The following is a 13,312-nucleotide window of genomic DNA, read 5'->3' as shown; positions in this document are numbered from 1 at the left end:
TCTGCTAAGGCAAGAACAATCATTACATAAAATGTGTTTCAGATGGAAAAACAGCAGATTTAAAACTTGTTGCACTGTAAATGGCCTTTAAAAATCATCTTAAACAAACACATTAATGAAAAATTGTGTTAACAAAATTTTTAAAAAAATAATTAGCAAAAGTCTAAATGATTGATGATTTTAGAATTCTAGGTATGCTTGCTAATGACTCAAATTATCTAAGCTGTGCAATGACCTCCCATTAAAATGATGATGAGGCAAGGAAAACTCAGCGAGATCTAAAGCTAGAATCACCTAGTTTCATGAAGAAGTTCTTCCTGAAGGGGTAGAAATACATAGAAAGCAAAGACTGGCTGAAGAGCACTGCCCGTCCCATTTGGGAGTTGGTGACCTAAGATCGGGGTTCTGGAAGAGCTTCCAGAAGGGAAAGCAGAAAAGCAGAAGGAGCAGTAGGGTTTAGTAACCTGGGTTTAGTCTCAGCACTGACACTTACTGGCCTGGAGACCTCAGACAAGTCCCTTCATTTGCCTGGGCCTCTGATGCCTCATCTGAAAAGGAACATAGTTTGCACAGATGACCTCAGGGTCTGTCTCTTCTAGTTCTTTTTACTCCCAGCAAATCTGCAACTGGCCTCACTCTGAATTGGGCCTGTATTCACTTAATTAAAAAAAAAAAGGAAAAGAAAGAAAGCATTCACAGCCTTTACATTGTGCTGGACAATGCAAAGGTGAGTCAGACAAGGTCCCTTTCATTTTAAAGAGCTCACGATCTATCCAGGGAAACAGACTCATAAAAAAAACCCCACAACGTCAGTCCTCTTCAGTAAGGGCTATGGGAACAGCGGCAAGTACACTAAGGGAAAGGAAGTGAGCAGGGGGCCTGGCAGGTAGAGCTTCCCAGAGGAAGCAACTATTAAACAGCATTGAGGCTCAGCTGAAGCCAGATATTATATATTTAAAATAGTTCTCAATCAATGATTCTCTCTCATCATTGATGTCTCTCTCTCTCGTCATCATTAATGTTTCTATCTATCTCTCTCTGTCTCCCTTCCTCACTGAAATCAATAATAAAAATTTTTTTGAAAAAAAATAAAATAGTTCTGACGGTTGGATTAGTACATTGTTGTTACCAAAAGGGTAATTATTCCCCAGTTCCGTAGTTGCAGCTAAAACACTATCACCTCTTACGCTGACAGAAAAAATCAGGTTCAGGCTTTTCTAAGGGTAGACGGGTAGAGTCACACTCTGCTTTTACCCGAGGGCAGTAACGCAGGAATAGACTGGCTCCCATCTCTCATCGTTCTACCACCCACCTCAGCAAAGGGAGCCCAGCCGCGTGCTCACAGGAAATGCTGGGCATGGAGAGAACGGGGAGGTCAGACTCTTTCCTAAGGTGCAACATAGGGTGTTTCTATTTTTTAACGACATACTTCTTTGCCATTGGTTGAGGATGGGAACCTGAGAATCATTATTTATCCCTAATCACTTTGATTTTATCTATTTCCCTCTTTAGATTTGGGTGTAGAGAGCTATCAGCTCCCTAAACTATCTCTAACCCCTTTCAAAATTGAAATGTTTAGTTGGGGTTCTTCAATTTTGTGAAGGGGCCAAATTACAGTTGACAAGTGACTCCGCCTCTGAGATAAAACTGCTTTAGCACCCAAATATAAAACTGGAAAGATCATCCTCAATACAGACACACACCTTCCAAAAACACATAAATTATATCTGCCAATTTTAAATGTTCTATGACCCCCTTGGATGTCACTAGAGTTCCTTGTTTCAGGCAATTGGACCTGACTTTGCCTAACTTTGGAGGAGGGGGAAATGGAATGTGTTGGAAGGATATAGGGGGAAAGTACACACAATCAACAGGGCAGCTGGGGATCCGACTGAGAAAAAGACACAAAAGGCACCTCCTAGGGTCCAGGCAGCAAAAACCACTGGCCAGTATCCCGCACGCAGGCACAGCTGCTGCAGGGAAGATGCTCCGGCCCTTTCCAGTCTGGGATGGTTCTGCTCAGGTTTCAAGTTCTAGGAAGTGAGCATCTCAATGTTCTGGTCTGAGTTAGGAACTCCCAGCCTCTTTGCCTGAACAGGTGGTAAGGCACGCTGAGTAACAGCCATCCAGTTTGTAATCAATGAAAGAAAAGCACATCCCAAAAGGAAATCAAATTGCTGTGACCAAAAGAAATTGCAATGGATGCCACCAGTCTCGGAAGCAAGGAAGATCGGCTAGGTCCCCTTCATAGCCCTTGAAACATCATAAGAAGTAGAGACCAGAAGTTTTAGAATCCTAAAGACCAATGAACTTCAATTAAGGTATAATTCTGAGTGGATCTCAGTCCTTACTAAAGATGCATGAGAATCTCAAAGAAGAGTGAAAATTGGTAACCATGTGGTGGACAAAGACCTCACTTAGGCATAAGCTAAGTGAAAATTTTCAAAAAGGGAAATTATGCAAACAGTATCCATAAAAAAGCTGGATAGCTATATTAATATCAAACAAAATAGACTTTAAGAAATATTACTCTGTAAAAAAATCAATAAAACATATTTAAAAAAATAAATAAAATTCTGCAGCACACCATAAAATATATTATTTAAAAAAATATATTACTAAGACAAAGAGAGACATTTTATGATAAAATGGTGAATGTATCAGGAGGATATATACAACAAAAATGTAATGGAGGGTCAAAAGTAGGTTTACAGTTGTGAGTAGGCAAAACACAGAGTTTATTCTTGTATTATTTATTAACTAGAGGCCCAATGCACGAAAATTCATGCAAGAGTAGGCCTTCCTTCCCCCAGCTGCCGGCACCAGCTTCCCTCTGGCACCCGGGACCCGGGCTTTCCTCCTCCGGCCACCAGCAGGCACCCAGGACCCGGGCTGGCTTCCCTCAAGCCACCAGCAGACGCCCGGGATGTGGGCTGGCTTCCCTTGGGCCGCCCGCAGGCACCCAGGACCTGAGCTGGCTTCCCACCGGCCCTGGCTTCATCAGGAAGGACATCCAGAATGATGTCCAGAAGATGTCCGGTCTAATTAGCATATTACCCTTTTATTATTATAGATTATTGTATTATTTTCTATGAACAACTGTTGGGCACCTAACAATAGAGGACCAAAATCTTGAGAGAATTGAAAAGAGAAATAGACAATTCAACGAGAGTTGGAGATTTTGATATTTGATAGAACAAGAATCTTAATAAATTTAAAGGTATTAAAAAATATACAAAGTATATTCTCTGTTCACATGGAATTAAATTACAGATCCACAACAAAAATAAACCCCAAATATTTGAAAATTAAACAACAGATTTCCAAATAACACATAAGCCAAAAACAAAATCCAAAGGAAAGTTTTAAAATATTTTTAAATTAATGAAAACAAAACACAGCATACCAAAACTCATGGGGAGCAGCTAAAGCAAGGCTTAGAGTACACTTTATAGCTTTAAACATCATTATCAGATAAAAAGATCTTGAACCAATTACCTAAGCTTCTACCTTAAGAAACTAGGGGGGGGGCGGGGGGAGCAAACTTAATCAAAGCAAGCAGGAATAAAGGAAATAAGAGTTGTTGAAATCAATAGAATAGAAAACAGAAAAGCAATAGAAAAAAAATAATAAAACCAAGAACTGGTCTTTAAAATGATCAGGCTCAATATTATTTAGATGGCAATTTTCCCCAAATTGAATCTATACATTCAAAATCTCAGCAGGTTTTTCTATCGAAACTGACAAGCTGATCCTAAAATTTATATGAAAATGCAAAGGACTGAACATGGCCAAACAATATTGACAAGAAGAACAAAGTTGAAGGACTTACACTACCTGATTTCAAAAGTACTCTAAAGCTAGAAATTAAGGCAATGTGGTATTGGCATAGAAAAAATGGAACACAGAATTAAGCCCTTATATTTTACTAGAGGCCCGGTGCATGGATTCAGGCATCCGTGGGGTCCCTCAGCCTGGCCTGCTGGGATTGGGCCAAAACGGGCTCTCCGACATCCCCTGAGGGATCACAGATTCCAAGAGGGAGCAGGCCAGGCTGAGGGACCCCACTGGTGCACCATCGGGACTGGGGAGGGGCTGCGGGAGGGCTCCAGGGCGTGTCCGGCCCATCTCTCCCAGTCCCGATTGGTCGGACCCCAGCAGCAAGCCAACCTACTGGTCAGAGCATCTGCCCCTGGTGGTCAGTGCGTGTCATAGCGACTGGTTGAATGGTCAAACGGTTGGACACTTAGTGTACTAGGCTTTTATTATATAGGATGCTCAATTGGCTTTCAACGAAGGACAAACAGAAAAGTGATAGATTTTCCTGGGCTACCCATATGTAAAAAAATTAACTTAGACTTTTACTCTAATTCATACATAAAAATTAACTCAAACTGGATCACTGAATGTAAAGAACTAAAACTAAAATTTTTTAAGAAAATAAGAGAATATCTTTGTGACCTTGGGTTAAGCAGTTCTTAAGACTTAGAACTAAAAGTATAAACTATAAAAGAAAAAACTGTAAGTTGAAATTTATTAAAATCTAAAAATTTTGCACTTCAAAAACCACCATTAGAAAATGAAAATATAATCCACAGAATGGGAGAAAATATTTGCAAATCACATTTCTGATAATGGACTTATATCTAGACTATATATGAAATTTTTACAATTCAATACAGTGGGACCTTGACTTACAAGTGTCCCAACTAACGAGTTTTTCGAGATACGAGCCATCTCTCGGCCGATTTTTTGCTTTGAGTTGTGAGCTAAAATTCGAGTTACAAGCCAGCTTCAGATACCCCACCGCTAGCTGGCGCAGCAAATGTCACAGTGATTTGACATACGAGTAATTTGAGTTATGAGCTCTGTCGCGGAACGAATTAAACTCGTAAGTCAAGGCCCCACTGTAATAAGACAAATAATCCAATTTAAAAATGGGTTCTAACACACACTACAACATGGATGAAACCTGAACACATGCTACGTGAAATTAACCAGATACAAAAGGACAATACCATGTGATTCCATTTACATGACATACCAGAATAGGCAAATTCACAGAGACAGAAAGTAACTTAGAGGTCACCAGGGGCTGAGGGAAGAGTGGGATGGCAATTTATTGTTTAATGGGTACAGCGTTTCTAGTTGGGATGACCAAAGTGTTTTGGAAATGGACAGTGGTGATGATTGCGTACAACACAGTGAGTGTAACTAATGTCACTGAATTGTATACTGAAAATGGATGCAATGGTAACTCTCTTACCACAATAAAAATTTAACTTTTTAAAAATAGTCAGCAGACTTGAGTATACACTTCACCAAATAAAACACACAAATGACCAATAAGCATATGAAAAGGTGCTCAATGTCATTAGTCATTAGGAAAATTCAAATTAAGACTACCATCAAGTACCACCACACATGCCCTATAATGACTATAATTAAAAAGACAGATAATACCAAATGTTGGTGAGGATGTGGAAAAACTGGAAACCTCATGTATTACTGGTGAGTTGTAAAATGATATAGCCACTCTGCAAAATTGTTTGGCTGTGTTTTAAAAAGTTAAGCAAAAGCTTACTCTAAGACCTAGCGATTCCATTTCTAGTAATTTACCCAAGAGAAATGAAAACATATGCCCACACAAAGACTTGGACACAAGTGTTCACAGCAGCTTTATTCATAATAGCTAAAAATTGGAAACAATCCAAATGTCCATCAAATAATGAAGGGACAAACAGAATGTGGTATATCCATACAATAGGATGCTACTCAGACATAAAAAGAACATTCTAGAACATGGCTGAATCTCACAGAGATTATGCTAAGTGAAAGAAGCCAGATGCAGACCACTTCATAAGATTCCATTTACATGGAAAGTCTGGAAAAGACAAAGTGTATAGAGACAGAAAGCAGATTGGTGCTTACCTGGGGCTAGGTTAGAGGTAAGAATTGATTGCAAATAGGCTTATATAAATTTTGGGGTGTGATTTTATAAATTTACTAAAAATCATTGAGTTGGACACTTATAATGGGTGAATCTTTGTGGCTTTTAAATTATACCTCAATAAGGCTGCTAAATATATACATACATATACACATACAAATCTGACACACACAAAAATAAGGCTTAATTTCCTAAGTATAATTAAGACACCAGCTCTATGACTTGAAACAAAGGTTTTCCTTAATCTAGCCAATATACTTTTTATTCATATAGTTAAAAATTACATGTGAAGGATATTAATATCGTTCAGCGATGGAACCCGGGCCCTAAATGATCTTAAGGTTTCTGAACTAAATTATGTGATCCTGTGGTTGAATAAATAGCGGTAAATTTACAAACTCTAAAAATAAACAACATTGGCCTTTTATTGGGCTCACTGCAGAGAAAAATAAAACAATAAAAGAGGAGTCAGAGAAGCAATTCAAATCTCTAGGTTGTTTGAGTAATAAACTATATTATACGTAATCATCATGACCTAGAAATATTTAATCAGAAGAGCAAAGGCTGACCTAGTAATTGGTTTAATAGCTGTCTTCAGGGATATGAAGAATTTTTACAGGGAAACTATTTAACTAGTTTTGCTCTCCATTGAGAGCCAAAAAAAACCACCCGAAAAGTGATTTAATAATCAGCGAAGTAAATTTAGATTAAACAAAAATAACACTGGCAGTAACTGCTCTCAAATACTGGAATAAATTTAAAGAGGATATTTGTTCAAGCTGTTTCCTGAGCGATCCGTCAGAACAGACAGGACAGGACAGACAGCACTGGTCTGAAGGCAGTCCTGCCTGGCAGGGGCACTGGACTTGCCCACCTCCGGCGGTGGAACGAGTCTGTGGAGAGGAACCCAGCCCGCCTGGCTCACACACCTTACCTCGATGTCCCGATTCAGCTGCTTCACGATGGCAGTTATGTTTCTGATGTGCTCCTCCAGGAAAAGCCTGGCCAAGCGGTCGCCTCCCCCTTTGTTTTGCATTTTCTGCAAACTGTTGACGATGTCGTCCTTAATTCGGAAGGCGTGCTCCACGAGGGCGGCGGTTGTTTTCTCGTGGCACAGGATCCTGTCTTCCAGCTGCTCCATGAGGTTCACAGAGTAGGGTGCCATGCTCAGGGACTGGCTGTGTCGGGGCATGGTTCTGACGCGTCTGCGGGAATGAGCTGCGTTACTGGGGTTGTTAATCAGGGAAGAGGTCATGGTTAAAGCCAGATTCAAGACTTCCCAGAGAAGAAAACGCAAACTGTCTGTCCCTACAAGTTCAGTGAAGGGGGGGTGGGGGATGGTGGTAAGCAGGGTTTCTGCCCCAAAGGCTTTCCTTCGTGAGCCAGGCAGCATCTTTAAACAATCGTACCCAGCAACTCAAGTGCGCTGGTAGCAGGTTCCACGACCTCCAAAAGCAAGAGGCTGGCGGAACTGGGCACACTGACATGTCTTCCCAGTATAAGCTGTTATCAAGACCAAGCTTATTGCCCTGGCCAGTGTGGCTCCGTTGGTTGGGCATCATTCCCGTGCACCAAACTGGTGTGGCTCAGTTGCTTGGGCATCGTCCTGTGTACCCAAGGGTTGCCGGTTCGGGTTGGGGCACATGCCCAGGTTGCATGCTGGATCCCCTGTGGGGGATGTGGGGGAGGCAGTCGATCGATGTTTCACTTTCACATGGATGTTTTTCTCTTTCCCTCTCATTTCCCCTCTCTCTAAAAATCAATTTTTAAAAATCTTTAAAAAAAATCAAGCTTATTAATAAAATCTCCTGACATTCCCACCTCCTTCCTCCCTGTAACGCAGTGGTTACAAACCCAAATGCCTACAAGGGTCAGGCAGGTAACATAAATGAGTGAAGCACACCGTACAATGCAATAGGGAGGCGGGGGGTAGGGGGGTGCTTTGGAGGACTGGAAAGGGCATTCCTCAACTAAAAGGAGCCACAATTCTGCTCCACCCCTGAGTGACCATCTGGGAATGCCAGGTCCACTTTTCCAGATCATCTGATATTCAAGAAGAGCCAGAAGATCCAGGCTTGTATGAGAAATCACCCGATTCTTAAGTGATAACAACTAATTTAAAAAGTATTTAAGCTGATCAAACCATGTATTTCCATGAGCCAATATTGGCCTATGAACACCCAATTTGCAACTTCTGATTTAAAAGGGCTCACAGAGACCTCAGTCCCCCAAGTCTCCAGAATTATATGTTACTGTTGACCAGAAGTACACCCGTACTGCAGGGCTACTGTGAGGTCTGCGCCTCTCGTGGTCATGGAGTGGCCCACAGGATCCGACAAACTGCAAGCTGGAGAGGCTACACAACACTACTGCTCTTGCCCTTGAACAAAATCCTTCTTGGATAATGTAACAGCTATAATACAGTCTCATTCACAAAGGCCATCACACCCACTAGCAGCCTCTATGGGATTGGTGAAAAGAAAAAGTATACCTTAGATGCATGTTTTCCATATATTATACCTTTCCTTGGTGACAAGAGAAGGAAATACAGTGCTCCGTTGGGCCATTTTTCTTTTTTAATAATTCACATCTGTTGAAAAAACAAGCATTAAATTATTTAGCAGTTTATACCTAGAACTTAAAATGATCTCTAAAGCGTATTATTAAGTTGCTAAGTGGACCATAAATTATGCTGACACACTGATCAATTATATTATGACTTAATAGTATGTGTGCAATAAGCAGAAACGGTTTCCAAATAAGGAGAAAAGAATCCAGCAAAGTCAAATGTTCCTGAAATTAATATCACTAAGCCTGGTGAGACAGACTAACAAGGACTGTTAAATGTAGTTTCCTGAAGTTTCTTCATCCCATATCTGTATTTCAAGCTTCAGAAATCACTTTTATAGAAAAAGACAGTTTCTGTACCAGGCTTATTCAAGCTTGTACTTCTCCCTAGAAATTACAGAAAGCTTCCTTAGTAAATTTGATCTCAGCAAACTTAGTAAATTATACAGCAAAATAAAAGCACTTGTTTCTAAATGAATCTTAAATGAAACAATTTATGAGCAGTGGGATCTGATTTGAGGAAATCTGTCGATCCACTAAGAGAATGAGGATAATGTTCTTCATTAAAACTCTGTTGTGAGATATAATCGTCCATATTACATTTTGCATATAAGGAACATTTGATCATCACAACGCATTAGAAATCTGAGCAAAACTGGAGGTTTTTAAAAATATTTCATTACTTAGGTTTCTCAAAACTGTTATTAATTGGCTTAAAACAATGAATGCCTACTAACCATGATCTGATTCAGTAATGAGTTCTCATTAGATGCTCGATTCAGAAAGCATTTCTGATTGAAACCATTGTTTTGGCATCATCTCCCCAGTATGTTATTTTTAGTTTTGCAATGTGAACATTTCACTTTCCTAGATAAGGAACTTCAAGTTTAAATAAATTATATTAAAGCAAAAAAGGGATTCATGCTAAACAAGCTATGATGCCAAAGATGTTCTTCAGTGACGATAAATAATTTCTGCCCTGCCCATGTGGCTCAGTTGGTTGAGCAACATCCCATGCACCAAGAGGGTGCTGGTTCAATTCCTGGTCAGGGCACATGCTGGGGTTGCGGGCTCCATCCCCAGTAAGGGGCATGCAGGAAGCAGCCAATCGATGTTTCTCTCTCATATCAATGTTTCTCTCTCTCTCCCTTCCTCTCTCTTTAAAATTAATAAAAAATAGCCCTGACCAGTTTGGCTCAGTGGCTAGAGCGTCGGCCTGCATACTGAAGGGTCCCAGGTTCAATTCCGGTCAAGGGCATGTACCTTGGTTTGTAGGCACATCACCAGTGTAAAAATCAATAAAATATATTTTAAAAATTAATAAAAAATATTTTTAAAAATATAAATAATTTCTGCCATTTACTACTTAAAATTAGGACAGTGAAGAAGCTGTTTATGTAATCTTTATCATTTTAAAGCTGCAAAATACCTTAGTTGAGATATTAATCCATAGAATAACCCAACCTAAGAAATAGTTATTTGGTATCTATTATGTAGACAATAATCTAATCATTTTTCTTGGGTGGCAGTGAGGTCAGGGAAGCACTGATGAGAACGGGTAAGATTTTTTCCAAAGTAGAGAATAGAGAGAAAGTTCCACACCTTTTCTCCTCCACACTCCAACACTATCCAACACACCCCCTGCCTCAAGGGCTTCACAGCCTACAGAGAAAGGTAGGCATCTAAACCAATCAAGATGACTAATGGGGTAGTGGCTTAGGAACCATGTGAACAAAAACACCTGGGAAGAAAACACTAACTGGAAAACATATGTGCAACCCACGTTTAGTGCAGCATTATTTACAATATCCAAAATACGGAAGCAACCTAAGTGTCCACTGACTGATGAATGGATAAAGAAAATGTGCTATATACACAGAATAAAACTTTACTCAGCCATAAAAAAGAATGAAATCTTGCCACTTGCACCCTGCTGACATCCTCAGTGGTTAGAGCGTTGCCCACAGACCGAAGGGTTGCAGGTTTGATTCCCCATCAAGGGCACATACCTGGGTTGCAGGTTGAGTGTAGGTCCCCAGCCCAGTTCAGGTGCGTGCAGGAGGCAACCAATCAATCTCTCTCTCTCTCTCTCTCTCCCCCCCCCTTCCTCCCTCCCTCCCTCCTTCCTTCCCTCCCCCTTCTTCCCTTCCACTCTCTCTGAAAATGCAATGGAAAAATATCCTCAGGTGAGGATTGACAAAACAAAACAAAACATCCTACCACTTGTGACAACATGGATGGACCTCAAGAGTATTATGCTAAGTGAAATAAGTCAGGCAGAGAAAGACACTATACGATCTCACTTATATGTGGGATCTAAAAACAAAAATACAAACAAACAAAGAAACACAAGCTCATAGATACAGAGAACAAGTTGGTAGTTGCCAGAGGTGGGGTTTGGTGGGTGCAAAATTGGTGAAGGTGGTCAAAAGGTACAGACTTCCAGTTATAAAATAAGTCCTGGGGATGTAATGTACAGCATGGTGACTATAGTTAATAATACTGTATTGCTTTCCGAACATTGCTAAGAAAGTCAATCTTAAAAGTTCTCATCACACAGAAAATATTTTCATCATAATGCCAGATGTCAACTAGATTTATTGTGGTGATTTTGCAATACATATAACTATCAATTCATTATGTTGTACACCTGAAATTAATATAATGTTATATGTCAATTATACCTCAAATTAGAGTTTTTTAACATAAAAAGCTACATAGGGAGGAAAAAAAGAAAGGGCCTCATTTTTCTTGGGTAGCAGCGAGGTCAGGGAAGGACTGATGAAATGGGTAAGATTTTCCAAAGTAGAGAACAGAAAGATAGATCCACACTTTTTCTCCTCCACACTCAACACTAACTCTACTTGCTTTACTCTCAGCACACTCTGGCCTAACCCACTCTTCCAGCCTCATTCGTGGCCACTCTTACCGATTCCCCTTCCCCAGTCGACTCTAATGGAGAGAGATGAGTACGCTCTCATGGTCCAATGACACTACCCACTAAGATAATCCGACTCACAACTCCTGCCCTGAGCCCACACTCACCAGGCACATCATTTAGCTTCCCATGTGGCTGTGCATCAAAAGGGAACATGGGGCAATCAGCAAACTCAAGACCCAGTCTATCTGCAGCTACTGTTCTCACCATGAATTAACAACTGGAATTACACCTCAATGGGAACCGAGCTTGCGTAAGTCAGTCTCCTGAAATCTGATCATCTCTAAGGGTCCTAACAGAGATGAATATCTAAACCCACGTCACTGAAATGTGATGATCACAACATGGTTTCCATCGTGGGGGACAGACTCTTACATAAAGTGATGCCCATGTTCTGGAGTTCACACCTTGTGTAATCCTCTCCCCTTGAGTTAGGTGTGACCTGTGACTTATTCTTAACCAAAAGAATACAGTAGCGACCAGCCAGGTGCCAGTCATTGTACTCAGCTGGCAGTTGTTGTCAGATGGGATTCTGACACCAAGTTACTTATACAGGGTATATATAATACAGCTTACTAGGAATATTTTTAATTTATTTTAAAATGTTTAATTATTTATTTTATGATCTAACTTTTAAGTCATTTAATAGACTTCTAAATAATTGTCTCACTTAGAAAACAGCTCAAAAGAAATTTTTTTGTTATTAGTCCTTACCCGAGGTTATTTTTCCATTGATTTTTAGAGAGAGTAGAAGGGAGAGGGAGAGATAGAGAGAAACATCCACATCGATTGGTTGCCTCCTGCACACACTCCACCCAGGGATGGGGAACCTGCAACTGAGGTGTGGGCCTTTGACCAGAATTGAACCCGGGACCCTTCAATCCTGGGCTGGCGCTCTATCCACTGAGCCAAACTGGCTAGGGCTCAAAATAATTTTTTAATTTACCTTTATTGTTGAAAGTAACACAGATGCCAAAAGAATACCGAAGACAGAGTAAGAACTATTTTTTTCCTAATAACAGTGGCTCTCTTCTAGCAGGGGAAGCAAATTATAAAATAAATCTAATTTGTCACAAGATACCATTTCATCCCATCGGGCTGGCCAAAATGCAGAGTGGCAAGACCACGAATTGACAGGAACATATATGGAACAAGGGGAACACCAGGTGGGAATGGGAATCGGCACCACCACTATGGAAAGCAATCTTCAATATCTAGAAAAGCTAAAGGTGCCCAAACCCCGTGACTCAATAATTCCAGTGCTGAGAAATTCCCCCCAAACTTCTCAAACATGTTCACAAGGAAACACAAGAACACTTAAGGCAGCATTGTTTCCAAGAGCGAAAAAGTGGGTTAGGGAGGACCGAACACCCAACATTAGGCAAATGGGTGAATAAACCATGATATGTTCACAAATGGCTATTGGTTAAATGTCCAACAATGAAAGAGTAGTTAACAAAACATGGCACATCCACTCAGAAGAATGGCTATTTGAAGTAATGGTTACAGAAGCTATGAAGTTGCAGAGAAAATTTTGACATGCTAGCTTAATGTTAAGATTTGTTAGAAACCAAGATGGCGGCATAGGTAAACACCTGAGTTTGCTGCCTCGAACAACCACTTCAAAAATACAACTAAAAGACGGAATGGACATCATCCAGAACCACAGGATGGCTGGCTGAGTGGAAATTCTACAACTGGAAGGAAAGAGAAAAGCATACCAAGACTCAGAGGAGGCGCAGTGCGGAAGTAAAATACTAAGGTGCGGAGTGCATGCAGAGAGGGCTGGCGGCTGAGGGCGTGGTTGTCGTTTTCAATCGGGAGGGCGTCTCAGGCTCTGAGCTCCAGTTCCGGGC

General features: G+C 40.6%; 1 protein-coding gene across 3 annotated transcripts in view; it reads right to left on the bottom strand.

Annotated features, from left to right (window-relative positions):
* Positions 1-13,312, bottom strand: part of FAM81A (family with sequence similarity 81 member A) — a 77,319-nt gene that overhangs the window by 48,149 nt on the left and 15,858 nt on the right. For 2 of the 3 annotated variants that reach the window (XM_006757994.2, XM_006757993.2), the window contains exons 2-3: positions 8,471-8,540; positions 6,885-7,155 (exon numbers count right to left, since the gene is read on the bottom strand). In XM_006757994.2, coding sequence (XP_006758057.1) covers positions 6,885-7,155; positions 8,471-8,517 — 318 coding nt within the window. In that variant the 5' untranslated portion in view covers positions 8,518-8,540. Of the gene's footprint in view, positions 1-6,884; positions 7,156-8,441; positions 8,541-13,312 lie in introns of those variants that run through there. The other variant, XM_006757995.1, reaches the window with a different exon arrangement.

Source organism: Myotis davidii, unplaced genomic scaffold (genome assembly GCF_000327345.1).
Source record: "Myotis davidii unplaced genomic scaffold, ASM32734v1 scaffold1275, whole genome shotgun sequence".
NCBI classification, from domain to species: domain Eukaryota; kingdom Metazoa; phylum Chordata; class Mammalia; order Chiroptera; family Vespertilionidae; genus Myotis; species Myotis davidii.
Note: the sequence above shows the minus strand (reverse complement) of the source record. Positions and strands in the feature narration are given on the sequence as shown.